At 35.9% G+C, this 25,662-nt stretch overlaps 1 protein-coding gene across 1 annotated transcript; it reads right to left on the bottom strand.

The window, feature by feature from the left end:
- Positions 1-591: 591 nt before the first annotated feature.
- On the bottom strand, positions 592-13,116 carry LOC311587959 (natural killer cells antigen CD94-like). The gene is made up of 7 exons (XM_084765293.1): positions 13,039-13,116; positions 10,799-10,889; positions 10,331-10,414; positions 8,163-8,270; positions 7,447-7,598; positions 2,743-2,849; positions 592-1,495 (listed from the first exon to the last, which is right to left on the bottom strand). Exons 2-7 carry the CDS (start codon positions 10,875-10,877, stop codon positions 1,354-1,356), a joined length of 672 nt encoding a protein of 223 aa, XP_084621419.1. The 5' UTR covers positions 10,878-10,889; positions 13,039-13,116; the 3' UTR covers positions 592-1,353.
- Positions 13,117-25,662: the final 12,546 nt, after the last annotated feature.

The following is a 25,662-nucleotide window of genomic DNA, read 5'->3' as shown; positions in this document are numbered from 1 at the left end:
TAAGGTTTCCTAAGACATAGAAATGGATTACACTGAGTTGATTGCTGCACATTACATACATGTATCACATTACTCACTACCCATAAAAATGTACAACTGCTGTGTTGTTTTGTAAACTACAGTTCTTTTAAATTATTTAAAAATTTTAAAATTTATTAATAAAAATTAGTTTTTAAACTTAAAACCATTGAAAAGTTTTCAATTTGCAAACCCTTTTGTTCAAGCATGAATTTATACAGACATGCATGACGTGCCTAAACAAATGGCACACGTCATGCTTAGTATCATAAACAAATGAGGAGCTGTTCATTTAAGTAATAAAAGATACCACTTTTGGAAAATATTTTCTTAACCAAAGAAAATGCCTTGACAACAAAATGATGTTTTAAATGTGAGGAACCAATTATTTGTGAAAATTACTATTTAGAAAATGATAAAGGCACAGCCAATATGAGTGATCTACTAAAATATAAAAAAAAATTGGCACAGAAATTCCAGTGGCAGGAGTTTATTATGGAGACATTCTACATGTTACATAAAATGGTGTGAAGTCTCACTCAGTCCATGGCTTATGTAATTGCAAATTCTAGAATAAGCCTAAGTAACAATATTTTCCAATATTATGCAATAAGGATGGTTAAGTACATTTGGGCACATTTCTTACTAGCACAATGCTTACAGATGATTCATAAAAGAGAGTATCTACCTTATGTTCTGACAAGAAACAGTCTACCATGTCTAAATATTGAAAAGCAAAACTGAGGCTGGTGTTGCACATCTGCAATCCCAGCATGCAGAGCTTGGGAGCTAGAGAGTGCCACCAATTTCAAGTTAGCTTGTTCTATATGAGTTCCAGGCCAATAACAGCTACATATGAGGCACCACCTGAAATCCATGCCCCAAAGTGTAAAACCTAGACTACAGTTTTTGAATATGAAACATTTACTTTACAAATACAATGCATTTCCATATGATATCCATGGAATGATATCTAAAATCTAATGACAGGGGATTAGGAGAAAAGAAAGGAAAAGATAGGTACTTTTACAGCTCAATTTTGCTTTCTTTTGTATTTTAAACATTGTAAATATAATGTTCAACCATTGAATTAAATTTGCCTAAATGATTAAGAGAAATAAGTATGAGGTCTTTCACCAAAAAGAAAAAAGTGTTTCATGTTTTTCCATTTACTGATTCTGGCCACTTCAAAAATATACATGCATTTTTTTTTTCAATTTGTTTCACTTATTCTCTAAAACCCTGTGTTTTGTCCGTGTTTAAGGGGACTAATGCTTCATAAGTCATGTATGGTTCACTGATTGGGGTGAATGTTCTAAGTTGTTGAATTTTACTTTACCCATCCTTTGAAGTCACAAGGCAGGTGAATTTCTTTTCACAAATGTAATAAAAATGCCTAGTACATGGAGCACCAGAGAAACTCGTTGGCTTGAGGTATCCACATTCTGCATCTGCCACAGGCATTGACTGAAAATTCCTGTGCAAAAATATTTTTTTATTTTAGAAAAATTAATCATTAAACATGACTTTTATTATCACAACCTAAAAGCATAAATATTATTTCAGTCAGCTTCGCAACTTTCTTACTATAGATATGAAATGATAAGGCCCCAGTACGGGGACTCAGTATCCTTTTTCTTTTCCTTTTTTTACATGGTTTTTATTAAACATTTATATTTTTACATATACATTTATATTATTACACATATATACAGTAAACTTCTATAACAAGAAGAACAATGACATAATCAGGAATTATATAAATTTTACATTCTTATTGTTTTGGCTATTTGTATTTGACAGCCTTGAAGAAAACATCTTTCTACCACAGACAGAATTGTTCCTAAAGAAAAAGGGCAAGCTGCGATGAAGCCAGAGTCGACGGCCAAACTCTGCCAAGTCAGGTTAAGCAAGTCCTCAACAGTTCTTGCCTCACAAATATGTCACATATATTGGGCCAGAAGGCTGAAGAAGATGCTCCAACATAATAGAGAGTTTTGGGTGACTACTCAGGTAGTGAACTGTCTCTGTCATCTTCTCATTTGGAAACCTACTAACCTGAACTCCCAGCATACTCAGGTAATCAAGTGTATTTCTTCTCCAGTCTCTGATGTAGTTGAAGACCAGGTAGCTTAGTTTTACAATGAAGCTTAGTTGTTTAGGATTTAAGATGTTTTTAGGTGTAGGTAGGTGTTTTAAGTTGATAATGACAAGATGTGATGGAGATTGATTTACATTCAGAATTTTAGATGCACCAAGATAGGAAAGATGTGTTTTTCAAGGCTGTCATAAACAAACACCCATTATCCTTTTTCTTAATGAAAGGATTAAAGAGATAGCTCAGCAGTTAACAGCACTTACTGCTCTTCCAGAGGATCTGTTTCCATTCCCAACACCACATGGCTGCTCACTGTTATCTGTAACTTTAGTGCTAAAGAATTTAATGTCCTCTTCTGACTCTGAGTACATTAGGCATGTACATGGTGCTCAGACATAGGTGAAATATACATACATGTTTTTAAAAGATAATAAAATACCACATAGAAAAACATGGAAAGAAATGCTTCTTTTTTTTTTTATTAATCTGGCCTTAATATTGCCTGAGATGCCACATATGAATGAGGAAAGTAATGATCTAAAGGCATGCATGACACAAGTTACAATGATGGTCAACTAGACTATTAGCTGTGAATCAGCTATTGAGTATATGAAATAATAACTTACAAATCTGAAGAAAGTTTTCTGTCGTTATGGTATACCCACTGGAATTGACTTCCTCTTTTACGCAATCCAACCCAATAGCTGTAGTTCAGTTGTGACTGAATGAAGTTCTGTGAGAAAATTTGAATTTTAGTTTTCCTCACAGCACTGGTAATATCATCTAATATCTACATAAAGTTCAAAGCCCAGCTACACTGAATTTAGAATTTCTTAATATCAAAAGACACTTTATAAAACCTGTTACGTGAAGCCTCAGATTTGGAGATGCCTGTAGTTACTTAAAGGACCAATAAAGACATATTGTAAGTCAACATGAAGAAATTTATCCAACAGGAAAAAGGGGGGGAAAGCAAGAAGATGTGGTGCTTGGCATAAAGCAATCACATATAAGTTAGAAGACATAAACACAGCAGTGGTAATCAAAACATTCAAGTTTAAGCTGTAACAATATATTTTCCAATTATCACCTTGGGTGAGATATGAATAATGAAGCGAGAAGTCCTGTGGCCGATGGGATCAGAGGACTAGGCCTACATTACGGATATCACATGGAAGATTACTTGGGAATTTTTAAATTTTCCTTGCCCTATTATGTGACCTTCTAGTCCTATAGTAATGTGAGACAAAAACCACACAGAGCAGTGCTGCAGAGAAGGCAAGTTTGAGAATGTTGACATAAAAAGCGAAATCTAGTGGATGTAAACATGATTTTGTTTTGATCACAAGTGTGAGGGGATGCGGTGTTTGCTTGCTGGAAACAGATTTGTGAGAGGGCACTTGGTGTTTGTCCACCAGAAGAGGAACTGCCTCCTGTGAGGCCATGGTCTTTGCCAGCTGATGAACATCCTAGTACAGACTCTAAGAGGAGATATATATGAGCCCAAACCCAGAGGCTTGTTTTTTGTTTTGTTTTGTTTTGTTGTTGTTCGTTTTTGGTTTTTGTTTGTTTGTTTTGGGTTTTTTTTTTTTTTTGGCTTTGCACCATTTCCTATTGTTTAGCTGTTCAATGCTCCAATTCAAGACACTCCTAGAGAGAAAAGCTCCAGAGAACACTTCAGGATTCCAGGTTTCAGCTGCTGCACTTGCAGTCACGTTTGCTGTTTAACAGCTCTGCTGGGATCCTGTTGAGGAAGAGTGGACACTGCACAGAACTGAGTCTAAAATGGTCTACTTCTCCTGTCCCCATTAACCTCTTTTATCTCCTATCTAGGGTAGGAGGATTGGATGGGAGATACAGGCATTAAAGAACCTCAAATAAAGTAGCTTTGTAAAAGATCAAAGCCTACAGAAAATTACTATGAGTAAATAAAGAACAGATAATCTGTATCTGTATCATAACATCTTATATAATGTAAAACATAAGACTAATTCAAGTTTTAAACTTGGTTATTATTTATATAATAAGCAAATTAATTAACTTGTGTTTCCTTTTGTGTAGATCATAGTACCTGTCTGAAGATTTTCTGTACTGAAACAATGACTTTCAAGGTCTTCATCATTTCTAATCCTCTTTCCAAATAGTATGTATTGTTCACTTCAATTTTTTTTATACATGCCAATGTGTAGCAATAAATTTTGTTGCTAAAACTTTCTCTCTGTCTCTGTCTGTCTCTGTCCGTCTTTGTCTGTCTGTCTGTCTGTCTGTCTGTCTGTCTGTCTGTCTCTCTCTCTCTCTCTCTCTGTCTGTCTCTCTCTCTCTCTCTGTCTCTCTCTCTCTGTCTCTCTCTCTCTCTCTCTCTCTCTCTCTCTCTCTCTCTCTCTCTCTCTCACTCTCACCTTCACTCTTTCTCTCTCAAGAAAAATTTCAATACAGGAAAATGTATGTACATTATAGGAACATATTAAAGGACACATTTTATATCTATGACACCATATAAGTTACATGTCTGTAAATTCATTCATTTACACACATCTTCTGGTAATAAAAAAAATAGACATAGACCCCATATCAATGGTCCCACTGTGTAAGGCCTTTTTCCTCCTCTCTAGATGGCCCAGCACCCCATCTCTATTCCCTGGGACTTCTGTGACAATGCTGTCACTGAGTATGGCCCACTCCCTCCCCCTCTCTATGCCACCCAGTAGTCTGTCTTCCTTTCCTGGGATCCTACCACTGTATTATCATGAGGTAATATAGTGTACCTTCCTCCTAGATTGCACAGTGCCACTTTTTCCCTTTTTTGAAGCCTGAAAGCTGTGTCCAGATAATTCCATCTCTTTCCTCTTCACATTCAAGATCCTACCTGCTTTTAACAAGACCCCATGCTATTTCTCTGTCAGATAGAGACACTGTTTTCTCCTTCCTAGGCCATCAAAAGTCCTGTTTGCCTTCACAGGGTCCCTGAGAGAACCATACCACAGGCTGTACAGGCAACATCTAGTCCACAAGTTTTCCTCCCATCCCATAAGAATTTTATACAGGAGTTAGAGAGATGGCTCAGTGGTTAAGAGAACTTAATGCTTTTGCAGATGAACCAAGTTTGATTCCAAGCATATGCATTCAGGGCTCACAACCACCTCTAAGCCCAGCTATAGGAGATCTGACACATCTTTTGGCTTCCACAAGTAATCACATGCACACACACACAGAGAGAGAGGGGGGGGGAGGGTCAGGGGAGTAAAATAAATATTTTAATGCATTTGTTCAAAAATAAAGCATTATATACAAATTATGTAAATACCTGAAGAGTAAAATAATACTTGAACCACTGAAGAACTTATTTTTCAATAGAGGTTAAAAATTTCAAAAGTGTTTATAAATTATAAATTGGTTTTGGTTTTACTTTTTGTCTATACCTTTTATTTACTTATATAATAATCTATTTTAGAAAACTTGTACAACCACTTTGGTAATCAATTTGGTGGTTTCTTAGAAAATTGGGAATAGTTCTACCTCAAGACTCAGATATATCACTCCTGTACATATTCCAAAAAGATGTTCTACCATACTACAAGGCCAGTTGTTCAACTATATGTTAATAGAAGCTTTATTCATAATAGCCAGAAACTGGAAACAACATAGACGTCCCTCAACCGAAGAATGAACAAAGAAAACATGGTGCATTTACACATGAAATACAACTCAGCTATTAAAAACGATGACATCATGAATTTTTCAGGAAAATAGATGAAACTAGAAAAGATCATGTTGGGTGAGGTAATCCAAGCCCAGAAAGACAAATATGGAATGTACTCACTTATAAGTGTATATTAGCCATAAAGTACAGGAAAGCCATGCCAACAATCCACAAACCCAAAGAAGCTAAGTAACAAGGAGGGCCCATGGCGGCATGCTTGAATCTCACTGCAAAGAGGAAATAAAAACAAACACTGGGTGATGGGGTGGGTGCAGGGAGGAAACGGTGGGAGAAGGAGTGGAGAGGGGAATAGGATGAATCAAGTATGAGAAGTACAGAAGGAGTCAGAACTGGGAGAAAGAACAGAAAATGTTGGTAATTAAGTGGGGTGGAGGCAATCTCTGGGGTGCACTAGAAACTTAGGACAATGAAAACTCCCAGGAATCTATGATGCTAACCCTAAGACTCAGGAACAGAGGATATGGAGCCTGAAACAACGGAGAGATGGGAAACACCAACACAGCAATGAAACCTTAGACTCACAATTTGTCCTGCCTACAAGATGCGTAGGGATAAAGATGGAGCGAAAACTGAGGGAATGCCCAACAAATGACTGGCTGAACTTGAGACCCATGCCATTAAAGAGAGCCCATCCCTGACAGTATTGATGCTACTTTGTTCTACTTCCAGACAGAAGCCGAGCATAACTGTTACCTGAGAGGTTTCACCCAGCCCCTGATGAAAGTAGATGCAGAGACCCACAGCCAAGCAAAATTGAAGCTCATAGAATCTTCTGGAAGAAGGGGAGGGAGAACTGAAGGACCCTGCTGTAGTTGCTAGGGCATATCACTCTATATTAAAGCAAAGCAATGATTGCTGAAAAATCATCTATTTTCATAAAATAATTATGTTAATGAGCATAATGCTGTTTTATGTATCCTTCATAAGACACTATTAGAAATAGCATTCTTAAAAGTAAACATAAAAATAGAAGCTAGTGCCTAACTTGGATTGTTGGAAATAAATCTACAGAATCAGCTGGAGTGGACTTTTCTTAAATGTTAGAACTAATAGCTCTTGTCATATGCAAAGAACAGAGAAACTATTGTCATCCTGAGTTATGATTAAAATAAAATTTATTTCTGGGGAATGATTCTGGCATCGTTCTTTTGTTTTTGTCTTGATTTTAGATCTTATTTTCCAATGCTAATGATAGAAAATCATGTTTCTCCCTACAAGTGCATTTTTTCCCACATACTGATGGTAAAAACATAACTCAAGAATAATAAAATAATAAAATTAACCTCTTTTGGACCACATGTATTATCAAAGATAGCTTTTTTAAAATAGCTTTAACAATGAATGGTTTGCTCAAGTTAACCTATGAAGGTGTAACACAATAAATTGGCTGAGAATTATCCTTTGATATCCACATCAGGCTATTTCTTGTGATATAAGACATTCTTCTGGGTATTTTTTATATGTGCCCTTTTCTGGTAAATATATGTCAATATATAAAGTGCTTTCATTAAGAAGGCAAAGAAAAGTAGAAGAATATAAGTGATTATCACAGCTCAAGCCATCCAGACTTCTCTGGAAAACACTTGGTCAGGTAACACATTACACACACCTGCTCATGTCTGTTGTCAATCTTAGCGAGTCTAGAACCCTGGTCTTTACAGGACGCCTCGCTCTCTTCCCATGTCTTTGCTTCTTCTGAAAAGTAGTAACACATTTCTTCACAGCAAATCCATCTTCCTGGACATGGGTAGCAGTCTTCTTCTTAAAATAAAAGCAACCGTTATCCTCAGACTCATTTCAAGACATGAGTTTTTGGTGCTTCATTGTTTGATCCATGTTTAATTCCAAAGAGTAATTGATTTTGATGAGAATACATTTTCCTACATTTTTATAGGAAAAATGTTGTGTATACAGAGACTGTCTCTGACAGATCTGAGGACTTTGTTGTAGCTACACTGATAAATACTGACCTCTCAAGGAGAAAGATGACAGCCTTAGGCATTTCTATCTGTAAGAATATGAGCAATGGAAGTGACCTTGATCTGAAGGGCTCTACATTAGGCAAATACGCACGCAGTGTGGAATAGCATAAAATGCTCAATAAAACCAAGATGATAACCAAGAGCAACTTCTTAAGTGAGAACCAAAATTTTAATTACCTCTAACAACAACAACAACAACAACAAAGGATTTGATAAGAAGTTAACAAAGCTCGAATCCTGCCAAAGTGCCAAAGTAAAGGTTTAAGATTATAATTTGAAATGGGACAGAAATGCAAATGCAGTCAAAAGTATGTCAATTTTCAGTTTACATTTCACTGCATACCTGTAATAGGTCGTAAAACTGAAGAATCCACTACTTCCATTGCGGAGACAGTATTTTCATTTGCATCTTTCCCATGCTGATTTTTAAAGTTAGAAGTGCCCTGAAAATCTAAATCCATACTATGAGATTAGAACCACAAATAGGGATAACTGCACACTTTGTTATAGTCTTTTAATTGTAATTGCTAATAGCAGATGGTGCTTATTAAAGTGCAGTAAGAAAAATACAAAATACCTTAGAGTGTTAGAATATAAAATATATGTTAAAATACAACTATTTATAACTTGTCACACGCTACTTTTAAAGAGTTTATGACATATTTATTTTAAAAAGTCAACTGAAAAGAAAAACAGATTTATTTTCTTCAAATAAAGGTTTATTATTCCATTTAATGCTTGCATGTGCATTTTAATGGTTCTGAGTTTCTATTTAAATTTACAATGAACTCATTGAATATAGATGAAGAAAGTCATGTATATATTTCTTTTTTTGGTACAAAGACATCAAATTTATATCAGTTTATTCAGTTTATATCCTTTTTATTAATTTATTCTTGTTACATCTCAATGGTTATCCCATCCCTTGTATCCTCCCATTCCTTCCTCCCTCCCATTTTCCCCTTATTCCCCTCCCCTATGACTGTTCCTGAGGGGGATTACCTCCCCCTGTATATGCTCATAGGGTATGTATATATTTCTAATGTGCAAAAGAAAAAGAAAAATCTCTGTAAGAAATCAGTCTTGAGGATTATAAAATAGCTTAGTGGTTTGTACTACGTTTGCACAGGACCCAATTTTTGTTGCTAGGACTCAAAACGGATAGCGCACAACTGACTGAAGGTCCAGTTTTGGCAGATCTCAGGCCCTCTCCTGGCTTCCGGAGACTTGCATGCATATACCCATACATACACATATACACATAAGAAAAAATAATCTTTTAAGGAAGGAATCAAAATATCTTCAAAAAACTCAAGAAAAATTCATCTGAGATTTGTTACAAAATGGTTTCCTCACTTACAATTCTTTCATAGTTATTGGGAAAAATTCATTGTTTGTAATTCTTGGTATAGAGGGTGCTCTCACCGTTGCTCTGTGACCTTTTCTTTGCTTACTTAATCTTATTCAGTTTTTGCTCCAAACTGCAACTAGCACCTTAATCAATACATGTATCTATTTACATATTATTCCCATGATTTACAGCTACTTTTAGAGGCTCTTATTTCTTAAAATTGTTCTTACTTTGTTACTTTATGGCTTAGGTCTTATAAAAATGGATCATGACATGCAAAATCAGGCTACTTTTTTCACATTATCATACTAATATTCATGTATACTTTTTACATATCTTTGTAAAATTCCACTTTGTGAATCTACCCAATAGACCACATAAATCTATACACGTTCAACACTCACTTAACCATAGTTTAAATATTACAATTTCTAATTGTATTATGGTATAATTTCTAATCTTTTCTTTTATGACACTTATCTTTGTTTATTTTTTATAATTTTTAAAAATTCATTCACTTTACATCCCAATTGTAGCCCCTCCCTTGTCTACTACTGGCCCACGCTCCTTTCGTCTTTCCCCCAACACTCCTCTCCTAATCATCAGATAGAGGGAGCCCTCCTCCCCTACCATCTGACCCCAGCCTATGAAGTCTCATAAGGACTGCCAGCATCCTCTTCCTCTGTGGCCTGACAAGGTTGCCCCACCAGGGATAAGTGATCAATGAGTAGGAAACATAGTCCATGTCAGAAACAGCCCTTGCTCCACATATTAGAGTGCCTGCATGGAGACTGAGCTGTCTATGGACTACCTCTGAGTAAGGGGGTCTAGGTCTTCTCTGTGTATGGTCCTCGGTTGGTGCATCAGTCTCTGCAGCTCCCCCTGCCCTCCGCCCCAGGCACAGATTTGTTGGCTCTGTTAGTCTGAGCATTATACTCATTCATGATATTCCTGTGTAACTATAGCAGTATACTCTTTTATGTATCATCAAAGCCGAAATATAAAATACTAATAAAATATTTATCATCATCATCATCAGTATCATTAATATCCATAACTGCTAAGATGCTTATAAAACTTCAAAACTTACAAAGATTCATCAGTTGTGGTGCTGTTTCTTATCTCATTGTTGCCATAAAATATTTACATATTATACTTACAAAGATATCCCAAGACTGCATTTGACATCAGAAGACAAAGGCATACTGTTCCTAGGATCACAGCACTAATGCACCATGGACAGTCTGCATGAGATCAAAAGGCAGGATACGTAACAAACACAGGAAAACCTTGTAATTACAGCAGAATGGATGTTTGTGACTAATGTTAAAATTAAGATAGGTTGCTTGCTTTGATCTCCACTCATTGATTATTTACCCATAAGTATATTTTTCTTTTTTTCTTCTCCTTTATTAATTTATTCTTGTTACATCTCAATGGTTATCCCATCCCTTGTATCCTCCCATTCTTCCCTCCCTCCCATTTTCCCCTTATTCCCCTCTCCTATGACTGGAGATTGATAGAAAGAGCTAGAGAGATAACATAAAATATATAAACATCATTAATATGAGTTCATCTTTTTCATTTTCTATATTGTGCTTTCACACACACATACAGAAAAATCTTACCTCTCTTTTTCTGGTTTTTGTCCTTCTTACTCTTCAGGGATAATTTCAGGTCTGCATATATTGGTCTTTCCTCATTCATGTCTGATAGCTGCTACAAGCAGGAGCACAGCAAACATCTTTACTAGCATATGAATCTAGGTATCTGGAGATAATGCACATTGATTTCTGAATTTTAGCAACCAATAGCATTATTTCAGAAATTGCATAATGCTTAAGATAACATATCTAATAACTGTCATAGAACATTAGTTAAGTGTGTTGAATTTCATATACTGGTATTCATCTTTACTTCACAAAGTATAATTAATCCAATTTATAATGGGAACACACATAATGACGTAATAGAGATAGGGAGCTGAGTAACAGGAAGGAAGGATGATCTGGAAAAAGTTAATTATTCCAGAAGTCTAAATGAATTATAATTTTTTCTGTTATACCTTAGACCAAAAATTCAACACAATAAAATAATGTTATGTGACAGTTATTTGATATGATTTCTTAATCTATTATGTATTTTTCAAATATTTCCATTGGTTGGTAAAATTTAGAAATCAATGTACATTATCTCTACATACTTAGAGTTATATACTGTGTTGAAAATTATATCTGATCACTTGATGCCTGAATTAGCCCCAATGGCAACTGTAGTAGACTTTCTATGGAGTCATTGTAGCAAAGGCACACCCTTATTAAACATTATTATTGCATTAACAAAACATATTTCATTTTCATATCTTGTTAATTTAGTAGTCACTGGGCTTCATGATCCCAGTTCTACACTATGAGAAAAAATAAGAAAATCATGCCAGTCAAGACAAAGCAGTCAAGAGAGTATCTCTGCCTGTTGCTCTAACAACATAGTGATGACATTTCTTGCTTTGTTTTTTAGATGGAAAAACTGAACCTCAAGTAATCCAAATTGTATTTCCTAGATCAGATGCCCAACAATTGACATTCATTAGTTTATGTGGATATATATAAATTCAAAAATACTTAACTCATCGAAGCAACATCGCTTTTCCAGAAAGCAAGAAAAGAGTCTGGATCAACAGAAAAAATTTCTTCTGAGTTAATTAGTACTAAAAAGAAAAACAAATATACCCCCTTCTTCCCAGACAGAAGCAAGTATTCAAAGAAAATAGTGATGGATGACTCTAAAACCAGGTTATCAGAGCTAGAGCTACATGTGTAAAATCCTAGAGCTCTGAAGGGCTCTAGAAAACAAAGTGAATCAAGAGAAACAGTGATGTTCTGATCTTTTGGACTTTAATTTTTTTATCTGCTAAAACAATCAAACTAATTGAGACAGATTTTGCCTTAATAAGATTATAAGTTAGGAAAAAATAGGTGCTGGGATTTTGCTTAATGGTAGAGAATTTGCCTAGTATTTGAAAGTTGGATTTGATTTCTGGAACTTGGAAAAGAAAAGTAATGAAAAAATATAAAACCCCATAATAATTGTCTGTATTTTAATGCGTCTTATAAAAAGTCACATTTAGTATACTGTTTGTAATGGGGAAATAGTCTTATTTGAAGTAAAATGTTTAGCATATAAAATAGGAAAATAAATTCATAAAAGAGGGAAAATAGCATAAATTGTTGGTTTATAAAATGTACATTTTGGGAAATTTTTTATTTTATATATGCGGTTTATTTTTACAGCTTTTGCTTGAATCGATACAAATGTTACCTTGTTGTATTTAATGAGTCATCCCATGAGGTCTTAAAGTATTTAGGTATATTTCTACATAACTAATTAAAAACAAATTATTGGGGAAATCTGGGACATTTGTTGATTTAAGTGGACAAAGCATCTTTCCGCCAAACAAAAGCTTCTGGTAATTCTGAGGACAGAATCAGCATAGTGTTCAGGAGAAAGCACAATGTTTGAATTATAAAATATATTACTAGTTAAGCATGTGGTTCTTTTGCAATTTGAAGTAATCTTATTCACAGTGGAGGAAGTAATGCCTACTTGGAAAGTCTACAAAGGTAATAAGTATTATCCAAAATATCTGAGAAGTTAAAAATCATCACACATTACACAGTGAATAAATTTCAAATACACTCTCATTTTGGTCCATTCCTACCTTAACTCTGGATATGAGTGTGCAGGCTCAGTTCCCTTCTCTCCTGCAACTATTCAAAGCCCTCCCATTGTCTCCCTAGCATCCTGTAGCATTACATTTTATCCCTCTGTCCCAGACAGTGTGAGGGCACAGTCCCATGCCCACACTTACAGACTCTGATGTTTCCCGGGTCTATTCTTTTTAGTTTTCACCAGCTGGAAGGCAGGATTGGTCTGGAAGCTAGCTGAGACTTGTGATGAGCTGGCTCTGCTAAGCCTTTACCTTCACAGTGACACTGGGAGGGGCCTGCTGACAGGTATCGCTGACTCCGGTACATCATCGTAGAAGACACTCTATGGTACCATTCCACAGTCCTACACCAAAAAGCATCACTGAAGCCAGGATCATCTTTTCCATCAGTTTCAGTGTCAGTTAAGAGTAATAAAACTAATAATTAAAATACTAAGAATGTAACATTTACATAATTCCTGATTGTTTCATGGTTCTTCCTGCTGTAGGTAATTTATTGTATATATACGTATAATAATATAGATGTATATATAAAAATAAAAAATATTTAGTAAAAAAGACCCCTTTCTATCTACAAAAAGTAGGTACATTTACGGTCACAAATTTTTTATTTGTATTCTATGTAAACATGATTTCACTTTCTCTGTTAAAATCTCTAAGGGTTAACAAAGTAATATTTCTTTTAAACTATTATGAAATGCAGGACAAATTTTCTATTTTTAGTGTTATGAATATCTTGCAATATACTTTCATGTACTTGAGAGATTTGGTGGAATTTTCTTCCAATTTTTTGTTGTTGTTGTTCTTATTTACAACAGATCTTCCTAATTGAAAATTCCATATTTGCAAATGTATTGATTTGGTAGTGTTTACTTGTAACCCAATAACAGCATGCTTAATGCTTCTATAACAAACACAAAAATTTATGAAAAATATTTTTCTTATACATGGCTACCTATAAATGAGTTCTAATTTTAGTCTTGCTCACCCTGATTATTTGTACTAAATCAGAAAGTAGAGAAATGTAACTTACCTGGCAAAATAAAAATATTCTGAAGATTAAAAAAAGAGTAATAAAACCTATATCAGGAAACACTTAATTCCTGAAAATTTGAATTTACTGAGTGTGACGAAGGTACAGTCTCAGAATTTGATGAGCATGTGGAAAAGTTAACAACTAAATTTTTAAAATTGTCAAAACTAAAAAGAGAAGTACATACCTGTATTCTGCCTGAACTGATTTTTACATTTTTATAGAACTGAAAAAATCCACAACAGCTTTTCACTAATAAAAACATAAACACCAAAGAGTCTATAAGCTCTACCCATTACCTTCAACCAGGTCCAGATTATCTAATTAATTATAATAAATAGCAATGCAGACAATATGGAGTAATGTTGAGAGTAATTAACTCAGAAGAAATGTTTTAGTGAATTCCTGCTTTTCTAAGGTAGATTTATCTTTGGCTTAATCTGTTTTCTTGTTTTCTCCTCCCTGTACAAGAAGTAATTGATTCATTTTAGGTAGCCAGTTTCCAGAATAAGTAATAGTAGTAGTAGTAGTAGCAGCAGCAGCAGCAGCACCACCACCACCAGCAGCAGCAGCAGCAGCAGCAGCAGCAGCAGCAGTAAGGAAGCATTGTAGAATTCTCCAGGCAGGTGGAGTTTCTCTTAAAGGCAGGCACAAGTCTTTAAACACCTTCATGAGCCATGCTCTCAGCCCATAAGTATTGATTATTTTGTTGAATGATACCCAGTTGAGTCTGTGACTACCAATATACGTCATTTAACAGGTGAATATTTAACATCATTCCTTTTTATTAGAATTGTTTTATGTGTCTGTGAGAATGTATGCCACATACATGTGGTTACCCAAGGAGGCCAGAGGACAACATAAACATAAAGTTCTAAAACATCTAGCAAATTATGGAGCTAGACAGTTTACTAATAATATTTACTATATTGTCAGAGTATATCTTTATTATAAACATATTCCCTGACCTCAAACACACACACACACAAACAAACAAACACCATGACATACACTTGTACACACATGCACACACTCACACACGGCAACACACATAAACACACACACTAGCACACACACACACACACACACACACACACACACACACACACACATGCACACATGCACACCGAACATTTCAGCACTTCCTGGAATGCCTCCATTCCTAAACTCTTTTCTGTGTCAACTTTCATTTTTCTTTTAAAGACATTTGTGTTTTACCATTTTACATCTAGCTAGCCTAGTCCATATTAAAATAAAAATGTTAATGAAATTGAATGCAATTATTATTAAAGATTATTAACGTCATCTGCTAGATGAAAACCAATGAATAGATAAATAAGGCATGAATGATTGGATAAGGAGGACAGAGATAATGATGATAGAATATATAATTAGAACACGGAATGATGGCAGCAGGATATAGCTAAATCAGTGTGTATGGTGTAATTAGCAGAGCTAAGGCAAACGGCGGCTATAAGAGAGGGAGATCCAACCAAAGAGGTTCTCAAAGAGGCAGCTGAAAACTTTCAGATGTTAGGAGTCCAGCGATTCTCAAACAGCTTAGCTCAACAAGAACCAGGACAGTAGCTTGGGGCCCTGGACTGCCCACAAAGCTTAATTTTAAATACAATTAGCTCTGCCTTCCTGCCCCCCAGCAAACATAAGCTACAGGAGTAGTGCAGTATCAAATGTGGTTGCCCACATTGACTTCTGAGTCAAACCAAGGTGATGGAAAGTGGTTAATTGTTTATTTCCCCGCTGGCCTGTGGAGGTGAATGTCAGTTTTCACACGCATGACTCACATGATCTTGAGCAGAGGAGTTTCCATGCTCACCCCAATAAAGACCCCAGAAGAAAAAGACTCAGGCACCCAGCTCCTTGTGCTGTCTGTTGTATCCACCTAGAGCTTTCAAGGCACTTCTTCCTACATCCACCTTATTGAAGTCTTCTAGTCCTTCCTGCATTTGCTGCTTCATTCTTTGGGGAAGTACGCCTAACCTTACGCCACCTCACTCAAGAACTGAGGTGAATCTCCAGGAATACTATTGTGTGGTTTTAGCCAAAGTGCCGCAGTTCCAAACTAGAAGTGTGATGTCTAAAGGATGCATGTTGCCTTTGTATCATTTAAAGTTAATCAAAGGTCATACCTTAGCAAGTCATGAGGTCACTGGTAGCTTAGGAGTTGAATTTAAGCGATCCTTCAGAAACCGTTTGTTTTCTATATTCACCACAATGGTAATAAGCTGTCAACTTGATGGGATTTAGAGTCATCTAGGAGACAAATCTCTGTGGCCGTTTCCTAGACTCTGAGGACAGTAGGCAAGCACGTGGTACACATAAATACATCCATACAATATAGTCATACACATAATATAAAACTAAGTGAATCTTCTTTTTTTAAAGAGCCCTTTCCATTCCCTTCCTTGGGCACTCCATGACAAACACATTTTGTCAGTCCAAGTTCTGCCTAAGGTTGGACCTTGACCAGGGATGGTATCTGTTGCTGCGGCCCCTCTCTGAGGAGCAGCTAAACAAAGGATCTAACTGTTCAGATCTCTGAACCAACTTATCAATAGCTTCTGCAGTTGGCATTTCTCTTTCCTACTGTAAGATAAGATTTAGCAGTTCTGAATGAGTGGGCTGTCACGGACGCTGCAAGCAATGCAGAACAAGAGTAGATTGATGACATTAAGAAGTAAGGAAACTGTTTATATATGAAATTTGCAACGAACTAACCATAATAAAAAATATGGTTTGGGGTATATGCCTTTAATTCCAGCACTAGGGAGGCAAAGGCAGGTGGATCTCTGTGAGTTTGAAGCCAGCCTGCTCTCTATGATGATTTCCGGGGCAGCCAAATGTACATAGAAAGACTCTACCTCAAAAAATTATATATGATTGCATATAAACCCTGAGCTTAAAGATGGAGTTATGAAAAATATCTTATGTCCTAAGTTACAGGGAAAAAAAGAAGAAAGTATATCCCATTGAGAGAAACTTATAGAACCATATTTGTAATCTGTATAAATAAAGTATAAGTATAAATGAGTTAGACCACCACTTAGAGCTGTCTGTCCAAAATGGTGCCTTCTGGTCACTCACAGCTTCTGGGTACGTGGTTTGGATTTAGAGATGCGATAAATATGCAATACACATTAAACTTGAAGATTTGGATTTTAAAAACATGCGAAAGATTTTAACAACATTTATAGTGACTGTATGTGGAACAAATAATATTTTAGTTTTGGAATAAATAATGTATCATATTAATTTTTAAGAAGAAATGAGGGAACTTTTGAAAAGAAATGAAACAATTATAGTCCACTGCCAAACTCCTCTACGCTGAGATGTAGTTTTTATTGTCATAGAGAGTGGCCAACATTTCTCATGAGTTGTAAGTTTCCTATAAACAAAATACCTGCTTATCCTGAGTAGGTTTTGGTGCCTATCTAGTGGAAATACTGCTCATTCAGTAGTTTCATTTTTAATCTGAATTCTTCTGTGACTCACAAATTATCTGATAACCGCTCTTTGAGAGCTTGCTAGCCCTTTCCTGTAATCAATACATTCTCTTGGACAGGGTCTAAGCACTGTGTGCAAGGTGTATTTCTACAAGGACTCTAAGAATTATGCACTCTGTTCTTTTGGCAATGTCAAGATGCAACTAAGGAAGTGTTCTGTGGAAGTTTCATTCCTTTAGGGAGGCCAGGATGGCTCAGCCTAAAGCAGCGTTTCTCAAGCTGATGTCCGTGACCCCTTTGAGTGTCGCATATAAGAAATCATGCATATCATATATTTACAGTCTTATAACAGTAGCCAAATTACAGTTATAAAGTATCAATGACATAATTTTATGGTCAGGTTAACCACAACATGAATAATTTTATTAAATGTTTACAGCACTAGGAATGTTGAGAACCCACTGGCTTAAGGACTTGATGCTGATACCTGGATTTCACTGTGGCAGGGGAAAACTGACTATTGAAAGTTGTCCTGTCCTTATACATGCTTTTCTAAGAGTATCCCCTGGTAGGTTGACAATGATTCAGTGAATTTTTCCACAGGGGTGAGAGTGTTCTCTGTAATGACTCCTTTCTTAATTGCAGCTCACACCCTTACAAGCTCCTCATTTAAACATTGCCTATTTCTAAGCTACACCGTGTCTCATCTGAGTCCTATAATAGAGATCACAAAGACTAAAGAGATAAGCAGAGCTGGGAAATGAGATCTCAGTAACAACTGGGCAATTGCTTTCTCAAAGTACATTAACACCAATAGGAAAAATATGACATTTAGTTAAATAACTGATGGATTCTAAACAGCTTATGGTTCATCTATGCCAACTCCACACTATCACAAGAATTTAAAGGACACTATAAAACATTTTATGTATTGATTCTATAAAAGTAAGATATAAAAATAGACCAGATATTTTCCGAGAGGTTAGGCCACCAGAGGAAAATAAGTGTCTGGAGAAATTTAAGACATTTGTGCTAAACCACACAGGAAACCACAGACTTAGGAGCTCACACTGTACACTACACTCCCAGGGTAGAGAACTTTTCACAGAAGGAGCAAGATGACCCTTACAATGACATCTCTTTTCTAGTTTCCATCCGTATATTAGTAAAATTTTAAAATTTTGAATAGTATATAATATATGAATAATATTTATTCAAATATTACATTAAATGCTTGAAATGATTCAAATTTTTATTCTTGTGTATAGATTCCCACAAATATTCACCATAACGTTCATAGTAGAATGTGGTATTTCACTAAAGTGTCTGATTATTTAAAAAATATAGAGCTGTGGTGGGAGGACTGGGAGGACAGCGTAGCAATTTTCTTAGTTACTTTTCTATTGCTGTGACAAGACACCATGACCAACAGAGTCATGGTTATATATTATATATATATATATATATATATATATATATATATATATATATATATCTGAGGGCTCATGGTTTCAGGAAGTTAGAGTACATGAACTGTATGGTAGGAAGCATGACGGTAGGCATGATGCTAGAGACGTAACTGGGAAATTACATCTGATCCACAAGCATGAGACAGAGAAAGCTAACTGGAAATAGTATGGCTTTTGAAAGCTCAAAGCATATCCTCAGTGACTCACTTCTTCCAACAAGGCCACATCTCCTAATTCTTTCCAAACATTTCCAATGCTTGGGAATCATCAATCAAATATATGAGTCTTTGGGGCTATTTTCATTCAAACCATCATAGGAGTTAAGAGCACTGATTAGTCTTTCTGAAAACCTGGGTAGGGTTCCAGGCACCACATGGCAACTAATAACTCCAGTTCGAGGAGTCTGACATATTCTTTGGGCCTTCACAGTGAGTAAACATATGTGATAAACAGACACATTTGCAGGCAAAATATCTATATACACAAAAATTAATTAGTTATCTACAAAAATATAAAGTATCTTAGTGTAACTTTAACCAAGCAAATCAAAAACTTATGTGACAATAACTTCAATTCTCAGAAAAAAGAATTGAAGAAGATATCAGAAGATGCAGAGATGTTCCATACTCATGGATCAATAGAATTAACATAGTAAAAATGACCATCTTACCAAAAGCAATTTATAAATTCATGCAATGCCCATCCAAATACCAACACAATTCTTTACAGACCTGGAAAGAACAATTCTAAACTTCATATGGAAAAACAAACAAACAAGCAAACAAGGCAGAATAGCTAAAACAGTCCTATACAATAAAAGAAATTCTGGAGTTATCTCTGTCCCTGGCTTCAAGTCATACTACAAAGAAATAGTAATAAAAAGTACATGGTCCTGGCATGGAAACAAACTAGTTGATCAATGGAATTTAATTAAAGACCCAGAAATAAACTCATACATGTACAGACAAGTTGATTTTTGACAAAGGAGCTAAAACCATACAATGGAAAAAAGAAAGCCTCTTCAACAAATGGTGCTGGTCTAACTGAATGTCTACATATGGAAAAAAATAGATCCATATTTATCACCCTTCACAAAACTCAAATCCAAGTGGATCAAAGACCTCAACATAATACCAGATACATTAAATCTATCAGAAGAAAAATGTGGAAGAGCCTTCAACTTACTCACACAGTAGGCAACTTCCTGAACAGAACATTGATAGCTCAGGCTCTAAGATTAACAGTTAATAAATGGGACCTCATGAAACTGAAAGCTTCTGTAAGGCAAAGGACACTGTCAATAGAACAAAACAGCAGTCTACAGACTGGGAAAAGATCTTCACCAATCCAACATTCAACAAAAGGATAATATCCAAAATATAAAAGGAATAAAAACATTAAACGCCAACATATAAAATAACCCAATCAACAGAATGAGGAACACCAACATACAAAATAACCCAATCAACAGAATGAGGAACAGAATAAAACAGAGAATTCTCAATAGAGGAATCTCGAAAGCCCAAGAAACTCTTAAAGTAATGCTCCGTGTCCTTAATCATCAAGAAAATACTAATCCAAACAACCTTGAGATTCCATCTTACACCTGTCAGAATGACTAAGATAAAAAACTCAAGTGACAGTATTTTCTGAAGAGGACATGGAGAAAGGGGAACACTCCTCCATTGCTTGGGGTGCAAACTTGTATAACCACTTTGGAAATCAATCTGCAACATCCTCAGAAAACTAGGAATAGTGCTACCTCAAGACCCAGCTATATCACTCCTGGGTATATACTCAAAAGATATCCCAACATACAATGAGAACACTTGCTTAACTATATACATAGTAGCTTTATTCGTAATAGCCAGAACCTGGAGACAACCTAGATGTTCCTCAAAAGAATAATGAATAAAGAAACTGTGTCACATTTACACAATGGAATACTACTCAGCTATTAAAAACAAAGAAATCATGAAATTTGAAGGCAAATAGATGGAACTAGAAAAGATCATCCTGAGCAACCCAGAAGGACACACATGATATAGATTCATAAAGGATAGGAAAAACATACAATACACAGACTCAAAGAAGATAAGTAACAATGAAGATCCAAGTGGGGGGTTGTTATTATCATTTCTTAGTGAGAAAAATATGAAATTTTGGAATATTAGGTGACTCACAGAAGTATCCACAATGGATAAATAGATATCTATACATTTGTGTAACATATCTCTTTTTTGATTATTTTGTAGATTAAAAATGAAGGTTATAAGTAAAAAATGAAGCAATAAAAATTAAAGGAAAAGAAAATAGGAGCGATAAGGAAAAATGATAGAAAAGCCTTTGGACTCTTATTACAAAATTATACCATTGATTCTGTAATAATAAACTCCTTTCTGTTCTATACAGAACACAGCAAGAGTGTCATGTTACTTTTTATCCTTGTTTTCTAATCAGCACTACATCAGAAGCTTTTGTCAAACATTGAGTGCTTATTTTAAATATTCATCCTTATCAATTGTATAAGTATATCAAATAGTGTTTTTTGTTTAGTTGGTTACATTTTTATTTTTATTTTGTTTTGGTTTTTTTTGTGTTATTATTAAGTTGGCTTTTTTTCCTTTTTTGTTTTTTTTGTTTGTTTGTTTGTTGTTGTTTTTGGTTGGTTGGTTGGTTGGTTGGTTGGTTGGTTGGTTGGTTGGTTTGTTGGTGTTTGTTTTTGTTGTTTCAACACATGGTTTCTCTGTATAGGCCTGGCTGTCCTGGAACTTGCTCCATAGAATTGACTGGCACTGAACTCAGGAATCCGCCTGTCTCTGGCCCCCATATGCTGGGATTAAAAGATATGTGATACCATGCCTGGATTGGTCTTGGCTGTTTAAGAAAGGATCTCACTCTGCAGCACAGGCAGGCCTCAAACTTGTGGTGATCCTCATGCTTCAGTTTCCCAAGTGCAGGGCTTATGGGCATAAACACCGTGACTGGCTCTACTAAATACTCTTACCCTTTACCCTACTATTGGGCAAAGGCTTTATCTGGTATTTGGCAATATAAGAGATGTTAAGGGGGAAATCATGGGCATTTTGTCATATATGTTACATTCTGAAGATAGATTTCATACAGAATCATACCTATTTACTTATATACCTATTTACTTTATATAGTACTTATATAAAGCACTAATATATTTTGGCAGGTTTACATATAGTGCTGTTCTACTAATATTCTCAATTGCAGCATCCAGGGGGTTATTTATTCATTCTCACCAGGGAGACTTATTTCCAAATTCTGAGCCTTGAGTTTATGTGGATTATTGGCTAAGTCCTTTGGTGGCCACAGTGCAAAAGTCATAAAATCTAGTGACTTCTTGAACCAATTTAACAGAAAAATGACAAATAGTATAGATCTCACAGGTTCAAAAGACATACTTCTTATTTTAATCAAAAACTTTTCAAAAGCCACTTAAAGCCAAGTTAGAAACTGCGTCACATGGTGCTCTTTAAGTCATCCATGCTACCCAGACTTCTGAAGCGCCTTCCACATGGTGGGTTTTCTACTCAACCTCTTTACAGTGTATTGAGGGTATTTATAAATAAATATATCGTTAAAAGTCTTGACCAAAGCCTGGTGTGTGTAATTACCCTCCCTTTATAAAAGGTACAACATTTAGTCATTGTTGGCAGCTTCCAAAACAACCACCAGAAATCATCATCACAGCAGCTGTTGGCATTTATTCCATCATGTGCTTCTCTATCCAGAGTGAGGTCCTGAAGGTTTTCTTCTCCTCCTCGTCTCTCTCTCTCTCTCTCTCTCTCTCTCTCTCTCTCTCTCTCTCTCTCTCTCTCTCTCTCTCTCTCTCTCTCCTTGACCCTTATCTCTCTCTCCTTCAACCCTATTTCCTCATCACAATATGAAACAAAGGGACATGAAGCAAATAGCCCTATGACACAAAGGATTCATGGCTCTCACCAACTGCCAGAAAGCTCGGAGAGAAGCTAGGAGACACAAGCTGGGCTAGATGTGGCTCCTCCATAACTAAGAATTCTGATGACCATAGTCAACCCCTCAGTCCTGTAGCAGCCTGAAACGGGGGCAATTTGTAAGCCAAGAGTTGTGACACATTTAAAGTCAGCGTATATTGTATAATAAACCAGATAGAAAAAAGATAATGAGAAAAATAAAAGTATTTCTTTAAAAAATACTATGTTAGTCAAAACAGATTTATATATAGAGACCATTGCTGAAGTTGATGGTTAAGTGACAAGGAAAGCTGTCACAGAAAAGTGAGTTTTCATGCTGGCTATAGTGGCCTATGACTGAATTTTACCACTCAGGTGACAGTGACAGGAGGATCAAGAGTTTGAGGCCAACTTGTCTTGTCTCAAAAAAAAAATCTTATCTCAAAAAACAAAAACATGAAACAAAACAAAAAATCTTTTCATAAACGTGTATCATGCACATGTGTAGAAATATGCACACACATATTTAGATGTAAGTCAGACTTCTACCTATTATTTAACAATAAATGGCTACTGTGGATGATTTTAACATTTAATCAATAATCAATGCAGAATTATATGACTCAAGTTTACCTTAAACCAAACTTCTAAATTTCTTTCGCTGAAAATACAGGGTTTTTTTTTTTTTTAGAAATTTTCTTTGTTATTTTAAATAACTTCTAAAACTGTGTTAGTAAAAAGAAATTGCAAGTAATATTTTTATATACAGGGTGTTTTGAAGCTTCCCAGGGCTATAAAAAACATGAAAGTTCCTTTCAGTGTTTCTGCCCAGATGTCTGGCTGTTGACTAGGAAACATTCATGGAGTGGTGAAAGCATGAAGATCCAAAAGAAGAAAGCTACTGGGATCATTGGGTACAGTCAAAGACAACACAATGAGAATAAGGAATAGCGATATTGGTACAAATGTAAGCAAATAAAACTGTCACTATTATCATCTTCATAAAAGCAAGGGCTTGACCTGACTCTCTTGGAGTCTATGTCAAATAACACATTCTTTCAGTGTTTTCTGTATGCTTGCAGTTGGCAGATCAAGGAGATAATGTCCTTTGTTCAAAGATGTTAGGCCCAGCCTTGAAAATCACCGTGGGTGTTCTGACTATCACTTCTTCACCACTTAGGCTCTGAGTAGGATTTGTGTGTAACACATGCAAGAGGAAGCACAGTGGATAAATACTTAGCAGGTAAACTGTAAAGAGAAAGTCACAGATTTCCTGAGTTGTTGAGCATGTGAGATCCTGTTTAAAGCTAATCACCCTGCTAACATGATGTTTATCAGAATAGGAATAGCATCAGCTCTCTGAATTATAAGGTCACATTAGCTTCTTCCTTTCCTAATGAGGTTTTGACAATGGGAAAATCCCCTCCTCAGTCATTTCCAGAGAGGAGAGAAAGGCCATGAGATAAGGAACAGGGAGAGGAGTGCAAAAGCTCAGGAAAAACGCTTGTCACACAGAGTCCCTAGTAATTGTCATATAGTGCACACGTGCACACAATGTGCCACACAGAGTTCCTAGTAAGCATCATAGCACACACACCTACACTACGTGTTACATAGTTTCTATTAAATGCCATGTAACACACACACATTCGCATAATGTGTCACATAGAGTTGATAATAAATATCATAGCACACACACACACGCACACACATACACATGTGTATGTGCATATGTATATGTGTATATAATGTGTCACATGAAGTGGCTAATAAAAATTGTTCTTCAATAGATATTCTTTATCTGAAGAATTCCTCTCAGGGGCCTCTTATGTAAAATTTGCATTGGCATTCCTCACCCTCAATGTCTGCAGGTTTGAGAAATTCTGTCTGTTGGTGATAGATGGAAAATATTTTGCACTCAAAGAAAAAAATTTTAAGATGTTATCACTTCAAAGAAATTCTCCTTCGGTGGGCAGAAAAAGAGTTCAAAATAACATGTCAGTGTATATAAAACAGGTATCTCAGGAAGAGGCCAAAGGTTTGCAGTTTTGATGACCTGAGAGACCTAGGGTCCTGTTAATTCTTCAACTATACACAAAGATTTCCTTTTGGATTGCCAACGTTTGTGTGCTGTTTTTCATCTTAGACCATCTTATTTCGCAATGTGAAACTTTCTCTACATACTGCACTGCCAAGTTGTAAGACCAAATTTTATAGCTACCGGGATAATAAATCCAGATTTATTATGATTGGTCTCTATGTTTTGCCTCCTTCGTCATGTATTTGTACATATGTACAAAAACATCTAGTTTGTCTAGTTGCTTGGAGATGTTTTGAGACCTCTGGCTTTCTAAATCTCCCTAATCTTTGGCCTCTGTTCTCCTGACAATGATGTAGCTTTAGCATTCCTGCCATTGTTCAGGTCAAGATACCTAAAAGATAAATTGAGAGAATGTGGGGCATCCAGAAATCCTACAGCCAGACTTATCTCAGGTTTTCATTAGAAAGGTGATATCAGGGGCCATGAGAGCATCCAGGCAGGTAGAGGAGTGAGCGACAGGTACAGATGGGGGAAATGTTATTTGTATTATTTCTGTAATATTCCTCCCCCTGTTCTGTTTCCTGTAGCAAGTATCATTTAAAGAAAGGGAAACAAAGTGATTGCATAAAAGGAGATGCAGAGTGTTGGGGAAATCCTCTTAGATGTGTCAATAAGGGATCCCTTGGGTGACAGCTTTATGTGGGAATGATGAAATATTTAGTTTCTATGACCGGAAACAAGAGATAAAAACCTGGTTTGGACCTATGCAGAATCCGTAGGTTCTGTTGATGTTGTTTGT

Source organism: Acomys minous, assembly GCF_964271855.1.
Source record: "Acomys minous genome assembly, chromosome: 17".
Classification (NCBI taxonomy): Eukaryota; Metazoa; Chordata; class Mammalia; order Rodentia; family Muridae; genus Acomys; species Acomys minous.
Note: the sequence above shows the minus strand (reverse complement) of the source record. Positions and strands in the feature narration are given on the sequence as shown.